The sequence below is a fragment of the Glossina fuscipes genome, unplaced genomic scaffold (assembly GCF_014805625.2).
Source record: "Glossina fuscipes isolate IAEA_lab_2018 unplaced genomic scaffold, Yale_Gfus_2 3, whole genome shotgun sequence".
Lineage (NCBI taxonomy): Eukaryota > Metazoa > Arthropoda > Insecta > Diptera > Glossinidae > Glossina > Glossina fuscipes.
In genome coordinates this window covers 723,069-736,259 of record NW_023998417.1, presented here as the reverse complement: position 1 = coordinate 736,259, position 13,191 = coordinate 723,069, and the positions used below count along the sequence as shown (strand labels likewise).

At 33.6% G+C, this 13,191-nt stretch overlaps 1 protein-coding gene across 1 annotated transcript in view; it reads right to left on the bottom strand.

Annotated features, from left to right (window-relative positions):
• Positions 1-5,352, bottom strand: part of LOC119635130 (phosphofurin acidic cluster sorting protein 2) — a 78,015-nt gene extending 72,663 nt beyond the window's left edge. Inside the window, exon 1 of the mRNA XM_038029725.1 lies at positions 4,387-5,352. Coding sequence (XP_037885653.1) covers positions 4,387-4,715 — 329 coding nt within the window. The 5' untranslated portion in view covers positions 4,716-5,352. The remainder of the gene's footprint in view (positions 1-4,386) is intronic.
• Positions 5,353-13,191: the final 7,839 nt, after the last annotated feature.

Genomic DNA, 13,191 nt, shown 5'->3' with positions numbered 1-13,191 from the left:
TATAACTTTATGGCGTTGATAAAAAATACTCGTGACGATCTTAAATACTTATGGTCAAAGTCATCGAATGTCTGGATCTGACAAATCGGATTTTCTTAAGTAGGCAAGTTGACGTACAAGTATAAAGAAAGAAAGAAAGAAGTACAAGATATGATGAAAGATCGGAATTGAAAGTCTTTCAGCGATATTCTGTCGTATATGGGCTTAAAGAAAATGTATCTGGCACACTTAGTGACAAGCGTAGCTTAGCACTTCGTGCCAGCCGTATACGCCGGCGGCATACGATATAAGTGGCACAACACGGCATTTAATTAATTTGAACTTAGCTTGATAAACGCAGTTTCCTCGGAATGCTGTGCAGTTTCCTCGAAATCGACATGATAGTCAGCCCACATGACGTGGGCAAATTATAAAGCCATGATTGGTAAACTGCTTGACAATGTCGATCGCTATATCACCCATTCTAATATTAGATGGAAAGGCGGAATCATAAACATAGCCTTCCATAGCCACGATAGCCTTCCTTCCTTAAGGCTTTAAATTATTGACAACGGACCAATGCGGGATGCGCGACAAGCCGCCTTGGGTGAGACAGGTATAATTGAGGATCATGTGCATGTAAATGAATAATACCACAACAAATAACTAGATTACTAATAAAGATAGAAGAGATGGAACAGAATGAGCCTTGGGTGTTATCAGAATTAACGCCTGTAATCTCAGTGGAGAATGAGGCGGCTTTTGCGCAGTGACACCAGTCTAACAAACTTGATCGCAGTCGGACCAAAGGCAAAGTAAGAACTTAGCTTTTTTAAGAGTTTTTTAACTATGATTCATTGCATCGAAGGCTTTAGAAAAATCGTCAAGTTCCCCTTATGCTCCTTAGCGGTGTTACCTAGCCTATGACCTAGCTTTAAACCTGACCGTGCTTGAAAAAGTAATTTTTCGGAACACATCTGCAGCGTAATCTGATTAGTTAATAATCGCGCAAAAACTTTCGGCAGAGCAGCAAGAATACTGATAGGTTGATAATCACCTGGTGAAACTGGCGCCGCCCATTTCGTAATAGGTGTTATGATCGCCATTTTCCAACAATACAGGAAGTAATTATATGATTCAATCAATATGAGTCAATGGGAAGACCACAGCGGGAAGGCCAAATTTAAAAGATGTAATACTGACAATATTAGAACCAACGACATTAGTGTTAATACTATAATCATGATATCAATACTAATACGCACTGGTTTGCTTCCATGCTTGCTGATGCCAAAAAAAAAAAAAAAAATTTACGATTTTAATTGAACATATTTTTGCGCGATTTTCCTAAATCCAACACACAGATGTCTGAAATTTGTTCAACGTTCACAAAGTGGAGCGTCAATGTCCGTCTATCCACTGTTGAAATTGCGAATATTTAATATGCCATACGGTGTACTTAAATACTTAACCTTGAATAATTTTTTTTTTTATTTTCACCAGATGAACATTAAAAATCTAAATAGAAAGCCTAGGCTTACGCAATATTATTACAGTTTTGCAAAGAAAAATCGCGAAAAAAAAAATTACTTGAAATATTTATTGTATCGAGAATTCAAAAAGCAAGCGGTTTAATGCAACAAAATAAATACAAACAGAGGGATCGAGACTACGGCCCGCGATTAAAATCCCTACACCACGCTATAGTTATTTATGTAACAATTTAAAAAAAAAAAAGGGAACGTACGTGGGAAGTAGCCGCAAAAATGATACGAGCCCAATAGCGTTTGTCTTGCGCCCACAAGACGCTAGTGCACCGAATTTCACCAAAGGCAGACGGACAGAAGGGTTAGATCGACGTAAACAGTGATTCTGAATCGATTGGTATTATAAAAGATGAGTCTATTTCAAGGCCTTCTTGGTGTTGCATACATCCATACAAACCTAATGTGTTCTTATAGCACTTGTTGCGTGGGGTATCAAAGTTGATTTAGGCCGAAGAATTTTCCTTTTGTTCATTCATATTAAAGGGATAAGAGCTCTGTAGGTTACCTCATGCCATCGATATGTCGACACGAACGTGTTGAACAATATAAGAAACGTGTTCTTAAATGAATTGGAGAAATTTTCAAAAAAATTGATTTATCGCCTTTAGTGTGTAAGTGAAGTAGAACTTGTAAAATGCTTCCTTAGACTGTCTGTCAAACACACATTGTTTGAGCGACCAATTGTATACATACATGTGTTTGCGTGTCAGTACAATAATCTTAATGCAAACAAACTCGCTCAAATGTATCCGACAATATTAGAATATTTGTGTAAGAATAATGGCCGGCGTTTAAGCACATTACTCTAGTATGAGTAAATTGCTTGCATAAGGAAGAAATATAAAAAAAAAAAAGAAAAGTAAAATATATTTTTATGCCAAAAATTTCGTCAATATGCTTATACGCACGTCAAGTGGTCAGCCACTTAGATTTGAGATCAATATATCCGGTAATAATAAGACAGTAACAAGTTCTTCACCCACCATTATAGTCTATCAAAATTCGATTTTCTTTTCGACAGAAATAAGCCTCCAAAAATCCCGTAGTGTATATAGAAATTCTTGGCCAGTTTCAAATTTGAAACGGCACCTGAACATGTCCATATGTCTGTGTCTGTGCAATCGTGCAGTATCTGTGATAAATGAGCTTCCGTTAACAAAACTGAGGAATTCTGAGGAAGTGACTTAAACTTTTCCAAAGACACGATGCGCCTATGTGACAAAAAACTTTAGCCACGCCTACTCCATATTATAGAGCATGAAGCATTGGTTTTTTTTACTTTTTTTGCCTTTGTTAGGATAACGGTGATGGGTATGAAAGATTCGATCACAATCGAATATATATAGTCTGGATTGGCAATTTTTGAGAAGGCTTGAGACTTCTAGCAAACATAAGAAGATCAAATGGATAGGTGCAAAATAGTCTAAGAATCGTATAGTAGCTTAAAAAGTTTATAGTGTGTATGAGGTTGATCGATGATGGAACGATGCGATCTTCTTGAGAGACCGTATACGGCTTAGATACGCTCCTCACCAGGCCTAGATTGAAACGAGATGTCTTGAATAAATTCTTCATAATATTTATTGCAGTGAATATTATATTGTATATATATATATTGGCAAGTTCCTAGCCAATCTGGAACAGTCGAGTGCAGCTAGGCCTCACCACTGACCAGAGTGGGGTTTATTTTTCCATAGACAATAAACTGTTCTGGACTCTGGTGTTGTTTAGGCCCCTACTCTGTGGGGATTGTCTAACTCGCCAGGGGGCGTAGTACGCTTAAAGTGGCTTGGGCCACCGCGGGGTTGAGCCTTTCAGGCAGGATCCCACGATAAACGCATGCTACAAATTCTGTATATATATATTTAGATCGTTTATTGAAACATATGATCATATTATTTTGCCCGTGAGAGCCTATTCGTGACCTATTTACTTCAATTTTCTTCTTATTCGTTTTGATTTTAATATTTCAATATTTGCGAATTTTTCAATATCTGCTATATTCAATCATAAAATCGTGCAAGTTTTTACTTTACTTCACGACTATTCATATGCATTATAATAGTATTTGAAATGAAATAATTCGACGGTTTCCAAAACCGTGAACTTCAATGTGTGCATCTCCTCTTAATGTATTTCTAAGCAAAAAAAGGGAGAAGAAGGGTGAGTAAAATAGTTCCACTATCAGCGAGAGTGATATCAAGTCCAAATGTACACAATGTACAGAACGAAAAAAGTTAATAAATTCGTATTATTAGAATTCATGGTTTCGAGATTTGAAAAAAACCACGCCTCGGCGGGCTACAGACAAAATAAAGTCTTGAAACCTCAGTTCACATAAATGCACACATGATAGGGTGAGCCTAGCCTATCAAGTGAAACTCGTACATTTCTGAAATAATAAAAAGTAAAACGAAGGGAACGGTATAAAATTATATATGAATTAGATCGGGTCATTTAACAACTTCCTCCAATGCCCGATGTTCCCTTTGTTGCTAATGTAAAAGGTGACCAATTATCGTTTAGAGAAAATTTCTACACGGTTATGAAATTATTGCGAGACTTGTACTCGCCCGCTTCAATTACGCCTACCTTTTGTAAGGGCCGATACACATTTTGGCACCCCCGCACATGTCCAAACTGCGTAAGTCCACCTTCCCCTATTCTCACATAACTTTTAAATATATGTAGTTAAAACTAAATATATTAATCGAAAAAATATATATAAATTTTTTAGTTACCAATTACGGATGGACTCTTTCTAAGAATCAAGGTGGGCTTGAATCGATAGGCAATTTGGAATAGTATAACTTTAACTGTAACCCTGTGTCTAAACTTTTATAACAACAAATTCAATTACCTTGGTATACAATTCGGTGGTGTGCGATCAACTTCCCAGGCTGCAAATAACTTCATTGGTACGGGTTTCTGACCATTTTGATGGCTATGTTGATGTTGATGTGCATGGTGTTGTTGTTGTTGTTGTTGTTGTTGCAATTGATGATAATGCAAGCCACTTGCACCACCAGTGCCGATAATAGCACCACTTCCTGAACTACCGCCAACGCTAACACCAACTCCACTGATCGAGCCGCCTCCGACACCGCCACCGCCACCGCCACCGGCTCCCAATGCCGCTGCATTCATATTGGCGCTAAATTTATCCAATTTCGATGATTTATCCACCATTCTTATTGGAATGGTTGGGAGTTGAAGGGAAGCGCTGGCGCGGTTATATATGAAATGTATATGCTGCGTTTTAATGACGTTTTATAGAAATATAGATTTCCTTATTGCGTTTTTTTTTATTATTTTCAGAAATTTCAGCATTTTTAGATTTTCATAAAAAATTTTGAAAAATTTCATTCATTTCATTATGTATTTTATGTATGCATTCTTTTATTCTTTACAATTTGTGTATGTACACACGAAGTATTTTAATGACATTAGTTGTTGATTTATTTCACTGTTTCACAGAGAAAGAGAGACACGAATTTGGAAGACTTGTCATTAACTTTAACTTCGTTTATATTTTAACTTTACTGAATTATACACATAGGTTGTTTTTGTATTTTTTGCATTCATTCAACTAAGAAAAGCAAAGAAATTTATTACATTTTCTTTTCTTTCTTTTTTCTTTAATAAACTGCAAATGTACACAACAATATATTGCGAAAATTGAAAACAACCAATATATCCGCTGATACGAGCACAAGGGCGTGCCGCTTACTAGTAAATAGCTCGTTTGTCATTTCATTTACCCGACGACTTTAAAACGAAACAACCGAACGGCCGTATTTCTAAACAACAACTCAATGAATTGTATTATAATATATTTTGTAGCTTCACCACACAAAAAAAAAAAAAACAAAAGAGCCTAAGATAGAGAGCGAGCGAATTGATGAAAACAAGAGTTCGCCGCTCGCAACAGATTATGTACCTAAGCCATAAAAATTATCCTCCCACTCTTCACTCATTTCTACTATGGCAAGGCGAATGCATTTAGCGGCACAAAGAGATTTTATGATAGATTATGCATGAATTTCTATTTTCAAAAAGCGCAGGAAAAATATGATTTGCCTGAGCCTTAAAATTCTTATTTGAAAATTTCAAATCAGACGCGCGCACATTTACGCAACAAACATACAAACAAACAAACACACACACACACACGAGCGCGTGTGCAATTTTAATCAATTTTAATTTCAATTTCGAATCAAATATTCTTTTGCTTGTAATTTCATTTATACCACCTTTTTTCTTATGATTAACAAAAAATAAGAAACTATTTCTTTTTCGCAAATATTTAAAACAACAATATAACCCTATGCTACCCAAATCCACTACTCGCCACTACTGTCGCTGTAGTACTATTAAATAGATTTCTACACCGCTCTCGCATTAATGTAAACGTGACAACTTGAGATTGGCAACAATTTTATATATATATATATATATATGTTGCGCTCTCATCTGCACTGTACTCTCATTAAAACAAATACTCTCTCTACATGCTTGATATGACTGCTACTTGTTAATATGCTCAAGCATTTGTGCATAATTTCTTGTGTGTGTGTGTTGTGTGTGTGGAGATAACGTCTCTCTTACTCTCTTAGGTATAAGACTAAGTATCTCTCAATTTAAAAAAATAAACAAAAAAGTAAATTTTCGAGGTAATCCGAGTCCTATGCACTCAATTACTAACTGAAAACAATTTCTTATTGTGTTATTCCTGATAAACACTTAAACATAAAGAAACGCATTGCATAAATAATGTAGAACAGATGTTAAAATGATATATTAACAGAACATAAAATAAAATAGCCGTAGGCGTAATTAACATCAGTGACTAAGATTTGAAATTTTATTTTAATGTAGATGTAGAGATTAATAATGTAGGGAGCTGTTTAGCTATTTTCAGGGTTAAAACTTTAAATATCTAAAAAAATATTTAATATTAATTTGATCAAAGTTACAAATGAGTCCTCAAATCAAGTCTTCTTCAACATTACTTAAGAGCAACAAATTAAACATTACCTTTCCCACTTTTTTTTCTCTCTATCTATCTCTCTCTCGTTGATTGCACACTCTCCCTTGTTTCACGACATGATTTTTAATGTTCTCTTTGCTTTCTCAGTTGATAGAAGAATGCATTAAATTGAATAAGAATTGTTTTCATTATTGCAAAATTGCAAAATTTGGTTCAGAGAAGCACTGTCTATTTGTAATTCTAGCACCCCTATTTTTACATTTACCACATTCCCCCCCTCCCCATCAAACGTTCTGACGGTGTATCACCTTTGTTAATCTGTTTGTGACGAAAATCGAAGAACTTCACAATATTTTCATTAAACTGCATATGCTCAGTTCTTAAAGAAGAAAGCCAAAGCTTAGTGTCTTTGCTTGATATTATTCTTCTTAATCTGCTCTCAAGCCGATTTGTATGTCAAAACTAAAAAATTTGAAAAAAAATTTTAGTAATAAATGAGCATAAGATGGGATACCAATATTAAACGTAAACATATGCAAAGACTTACAAAAGAAAACGAAAAAAAAAAAGATGATAATAGATTAGCAAATAAAGATGCTCTCGGGATGCAAATAAAATATACGAACTTTCGTATTTTTAATCCAAATATCGATCGGTCTCCACGAAGATTGTTTGCTTAGTTTTTAAACCCGTCAGCGAAAGATGAGCGATATTTTAATTTTGTTAAAAGGTTTACAACGCCCGCAAGGACTCCACAGGACCAAATTCTAAGCATGTCCCTCTGTCCGTTTGTGTGTCAAAAATGAAGCTATTGTCTTTGCCAGGAAAATTACAAGTTCTTGGTATTGGTATTAAAAATGGTTCAAATCGGGCAAAGGACATGCCCACAGTGCCATGTAAACCGAGAGCAAAGGAATAAAAAATTTGATATTTTGCTCATTACTCAATAAAGTATAACAGATAAACGTATAAAAATCTATAGCACTTGTACGAAAATGGAAAAAATTGACCACGCCTATCGAACATTATAGGGAATTAAAATTTAATTTATTTTCAATACCTTTATAAGGCACAGAAAGAAGCTTCCAAAAACGCCCTTGGCCCATTTCAAATTTAGACTGCGCATAAACATGGCCGTATGTTCGTCCGTCCATCTGTCCGTCTGCGTAACAGTGTAAACATTGTCTGTCCGGTTAGCGAAAATGAAGATATCGCCTACAAATTTGCAAAAGAATTTGAAAGTGATTTAGAGCCACGTCTGCAACGCCCACATGCCTATGCAGCAAAAACGTAAAATTTTGAAAATAGAAAAAATCATCTGCGCCCTCTTCCTATTGCAAAGCATGAGAGAATGCAGTTCGTTTACTTTTTTTTGTCTTTTTTAGAATAACGCTGGGGGGTATAAGGGATTCGGTCATCACTGAGTATAATTTTCTTATTTGTTTCTATTTGTTTTTTTTTCTTTTATTTTTTTTATTAGCATTACTTCGCATACACATTTTCACGTATTCGGTTTGAACTTTTTGTGGTTTGCTCTTGCTCCCATTATTCGCGAATCAATTGTTATTTTCCACAGTCAAGTAAACATGTATGTACATACATTAGGCTTGCAATGAATGCCTTTATTGATGGGGGTTTTAATGCTAATGTTAAAAGTGTTTCCACATAATGGCCTTACTACTAAACTAAACTACTCTTACATACATGTGCACGAGGTTTGTTTTTTTTTTTGTTTTTTTTGTTTTACACCTACTATTAAATCTTTCTGTAAAGTGTATAAATATATTAAGTACACAAATCGCGTGTTGAACATTTAAAAAAGAAAAAAAAAAAAAAAAAAAAAAAAAAAAGACTGAATAAAAAAAAAAATAAATAAATAAATTTTACTCTTATAATCAACAACATCATTGAAGAACGCGAATGCACTAATTTTCTCCTTTCTGTTTACAATAAATATGTTTATGTATGTATGTATATATATATATATTAAAGAAATAAAATGGACAAATTAAAGAAATAAAAATAAACAAGTTGAAACTCGGCACATATATGGTTAAATAATTTCACATATCAACTTTGAAAGTAGGCGGAATTCACTTACAACATTTATGAGAATGTACTGCAAAGAAAATAATTCGAACAGTTATTTTTTGCACGACACCTTACGAGGCCAGAACGCGCAATAAGATTAACGGAAAATTTCCCAATAACCTCGTTTAAGGATTTAAGCCTTACGAGTTTTGTTTATATAAATCGTTTTTCTAAAGATAATTCCATGCGTCACAATTTCGTAAATAAGATGATAGAAGTTGCCTTCAAAAGCACTAAATTCGTTCTACGATTTCGTTGGAAAAGGAAATTGTGAAGATTTTTAAAATTATTTTATTTATTTTCTTTTTTAATAAGAATCGAAACTCGCTTTAAATCAAAAACAGGAAAAATTTTTTCATTCCAATATTCTTAGATGTTTGCATGAAAATTCTAAAGCGTATATGCATTCTTGAGGAGACAGGGACTCTCTTTAACCAATTTTCTCTTCCATTTTCTTTCTGATATTAAATGATTTATGTCTCGAAACAAAAGCGTACTCGTATAGGAAAAAAATAAACGTCAATTCTATAAAAATTAAGGAAAATTTTCGACTTTTGAAAACAGACAAGTAAGAAAGTTATGTATGTAAATATATATGTATATATATATATATACATATATATATAGTTTTTAACTTTCCGTCTTGTATGCCTTATGATAAATAAGCATAAAAAAAATAAAAGTTAAATCACTTGCAAATTTGTCTGGGCATGGCGTTCTTGGAAGTAAAGATTAGAGTGTGTCCTAAAGTAAATGCGGAAAACTTCGACTTTCTAACTTTTCCTACTCCCAAGTAACAAACAAAAACTTACAAATTTTTGCTAAAAAAAACAGAGTTGCGTTCAGTTTATTCTCCAATGCGGGCCTCTCCTCTGACCAACCTGGCCCATTTTTAATACTAACTGGCTTGGAAAAACTTCTAATGTTTCTACCGAATTTGAAATCGATATCTTCATTTTTGCGACGAGGAGAGTGCCAACAACTTATAGACGGATAGACATAGTTTAATCAATTGAGAATTTCGCGCTGATTAAGAATATATATATTTTATATATATTCCCTGGGTGTACATACGTCTTGGAAAAAAAAACGAAATGCGTATACCCACACCTTACAGTACTAAGTATAAAAAAAGAAAAATAATTTCATTCTTTTTGACGGTAAATACGAAAAATTCGAACTCAAACGTGATGTACGACTTAGATCGAATAACGCCACAACTCCCTACTCTTCCGTAAACAGGAATCGCTTATTTATTTTTTAATAAAAAGCATTCATTGACTCTGACCTATAAGACAATTTCGGAGATGTGGATTTCCAATGGAAAAAACTTCAAAGCGCTTTTCTATCTAAGGGCTTATTAAGACAACATTTATGTGTAGGTTACTCGGGAACCTGCCGATGTAACTCTGACGCGTATTCATGCATTCAGATTATTGTACTTTATATTCGCCTTTTTGCTATTGTTGTTGTGTACTTTATAGGATTTCCGAAAAGCGCGTCTGTTGTTCTTAAAAATGAAATATTTAGCGTAGCTCAGCTTTCAATAATGAATTTTAATTAGAATTTAATTCAAATAAATAGCATATCAAAATCCAACCTGAAAACTGAAATGCATATCCTTTAATTAATCAAATGCCTTGAGATCCTCTTTTGCGGATCTTAAAAAAATTTGATTAGTAAGCTAATAAATCCCCCAAATTTCCCCGTGGGCATGATGTGAAATTTTTGACTCTCTTCTTAACAACGCATAATACACATGGGCATGGTTTAGTTGGATGCAAACTTGCATGCAACGTTTGTGCCATACATCGCGATCCTTCGAAATGGAAGGAAAAAACCAATTCATCGCCCCAGCACCTGTTCCGACGTTTTCTAAGTATATGTTCTGAAAATGGCACCAATGAAGGATGGCACCAATTCATCTGCCCTAGCAGTTAGTTGTTCAGACGTTTCCTAAGTAAATGCTCTGAATAATATTTTTTCACTTTTTTTTTTTAATTAACATATAACTGGTCAAGATGTCATTGCAAAATATAGTAGAGTGTTATAAACAGAAAGCTTACAACATAAACTCATAAACTCTTTATGGCTTGAAATTTTAAATTTAAAACGAAAGTTAGCAAGCAAGTGCCCTAACGCGTTTTTCTTCCTTTTTAAGCTATTTGGTGCACAAATCATTTTCAAGTTGTTGCTTCCGACGTTGACATATACGCCCGCAGTCTTGGCTGTAAATATATATATATGTAGTATATCGTATCATGTTTGTGATACGAGATGTCAACCTTGCCATTCATCCAAAAGTAATATGTATATTTAGTTACCAATGCGGTTATAAAGCGCACCGTAAGATATTTAAATTGAGATTAAAGTGAAAAAGCAATAAAAATACTCAAAGATAGATTGTTCGTGCTGTTCACTGTGTACTTGACATCCATTATTTTGTTAGAAAATTTCGCAATCAGCGGGATATTAAGTATACCTTCGTTAAGGCGAATAAATCGAGAGAAGACAAACGATATAACAAATTTTATATCCTTAAAATTGAATATAATAAGCGCCAATCCAGTATTACTGGTTACGCAAAAACACAAGACAAACAAAAAAAAAAAAAAAATTGCATTAAAGAAATGTGTGAAAAAAACACGAAACAAACTGTCTCTCAAATCTTTATTACTGAAAAGACGCGGCACAGCTAAAATCATTGTTGTGTTTAAACAAATCGAGTAGGATAGAGAGAGAGAGAGAGAGAGAGAGAGAGAGAGATATGCAGAGCAAATGATAATAATACGCTATATACCTGCAAGACACTTATACTATTCACCGTCCGTATTGAGCACTAGGTTATTATGATACACTTTTGTATTCTTAATTTATCCGATTTTTTTTTTTTGGTTTTTTTATAGACTTTCATTTACCAACAACTTGAAAGAAAAAACAAAAAAAAAAAAAGAATTTGAAATTATTATTTCCAAGGCTAAATTACTAAATTACTGTGCTGGATCCTGAAGATGTTGAAAATTTCAAAATGTCAATTTAAAAGTTTAAGCAAGAATATATTGAAATAAAAGGCACAACTGACATTTAATATTCGAACCGCTTATTTGCATACTTTACGGGGAGAGAGAGTTTTTCTCCAATGAAATGCAAAACTTTCACAGTTTACCGCGAATTGAATCCTTTTTCAGTTTTTAATCAAAGTTTGATCAAAAGTAAGGGGAAAATTTCTTATAGATGCAATTGTGATACACTCTTTTTTTCCAACAAAAACCGATTATCTGACATTTATTACTTAGCATCATTTACTTTTCATTCGCTCGTTTACTATTTTTACCATCAAAATATTGTTCTGCACTTCGAAAAATATATTTAAAATTTTCTTCTTGTCACATTTTCATTGAACGTTTAATAGAATTTAATAAAAATTGATAAATTATAATAAATTTATTTATTAACTTCTCCGATATTCGCTGCTATTTGTTTGCGCTACTCAAGAAAGCACACAGCCCAAGCAAATAGCATCAACTTTCATTGGAGTGAAGGCAAAAAAAAAAAAAAAAAAAGAGTACAACTAAAAACTAGTTATGGTTGCCATCACTATTAATTTCGCTTTAAATATGGATACGAAATATACGGATATACAAAAATCCTATAAGATTATTACTTAGTGTCTACTCGAGCAAATAAATTACTTACGATAATATTTCGAAATTACTCACGGTAGAGTAAACTTACAAGTGAACTACAATTCGAACGAGTTTTATGTAAATGGATCCGTATAAAATTGCTATTTGGGTTCATAATTTTGCTACATTTTGAATCATTTACTGCACTAGAATCGATATAAAACTTGTGAATAATTCAATACCTAGTTCAATTCAATTCCGATATTGTAATCAAAATAATCTGCCGATATTATCGGTTGTCATGTACGTAGGTTATTGATTTTAAAAACTTGAAAACAATGAAAAAGGAGGTGAACTCAAAATGCGAAACCATTGCGAACAATACGATGCTATCCAACGCAATGAAGAAATGATTTGAATTTAGTTAATAACAGAGGTGAGACTATGCAGCAAAATCACCGTGACTCAATATGTACGAAGATATTTGCAATTTCGAAATTTCCTTAGCATAAACTGTACTTGATCAATCAAAAGCAATTTAATCCACAAATCATTTCAAACAAGAAACTTAAAACCTTGTAAATGAGCAGACGAAAAACAAAAAATTAAATAAATCAAATTTATAAAATACCTAACATTTTTGCTTGTATGCATTTAGAACGGTGACGCTTTAGCTAAGGCTATTGTTCGATTCGAAAGAATTTTCACAGGCTTTTATCAGGACTTGAAGGTGAAAAGAAAAAATTACACGCTTAACTTTATACTTGTACAACAAAACCAACTTTTGCTCCACATTCACTTTAGATTAGTAGGCTAAAGGATAAAATGTCAGTCACAGATCTGTGCAAATCTTGATCAAAGGATGAAAAAATTTGAAAGTGCCGTCCCTTTTGTTAAGATTACGGTTCTTCCATTTGCTCTTCGTAGAAGTTGTTATTGTTTTCGGGTTTTGACTATT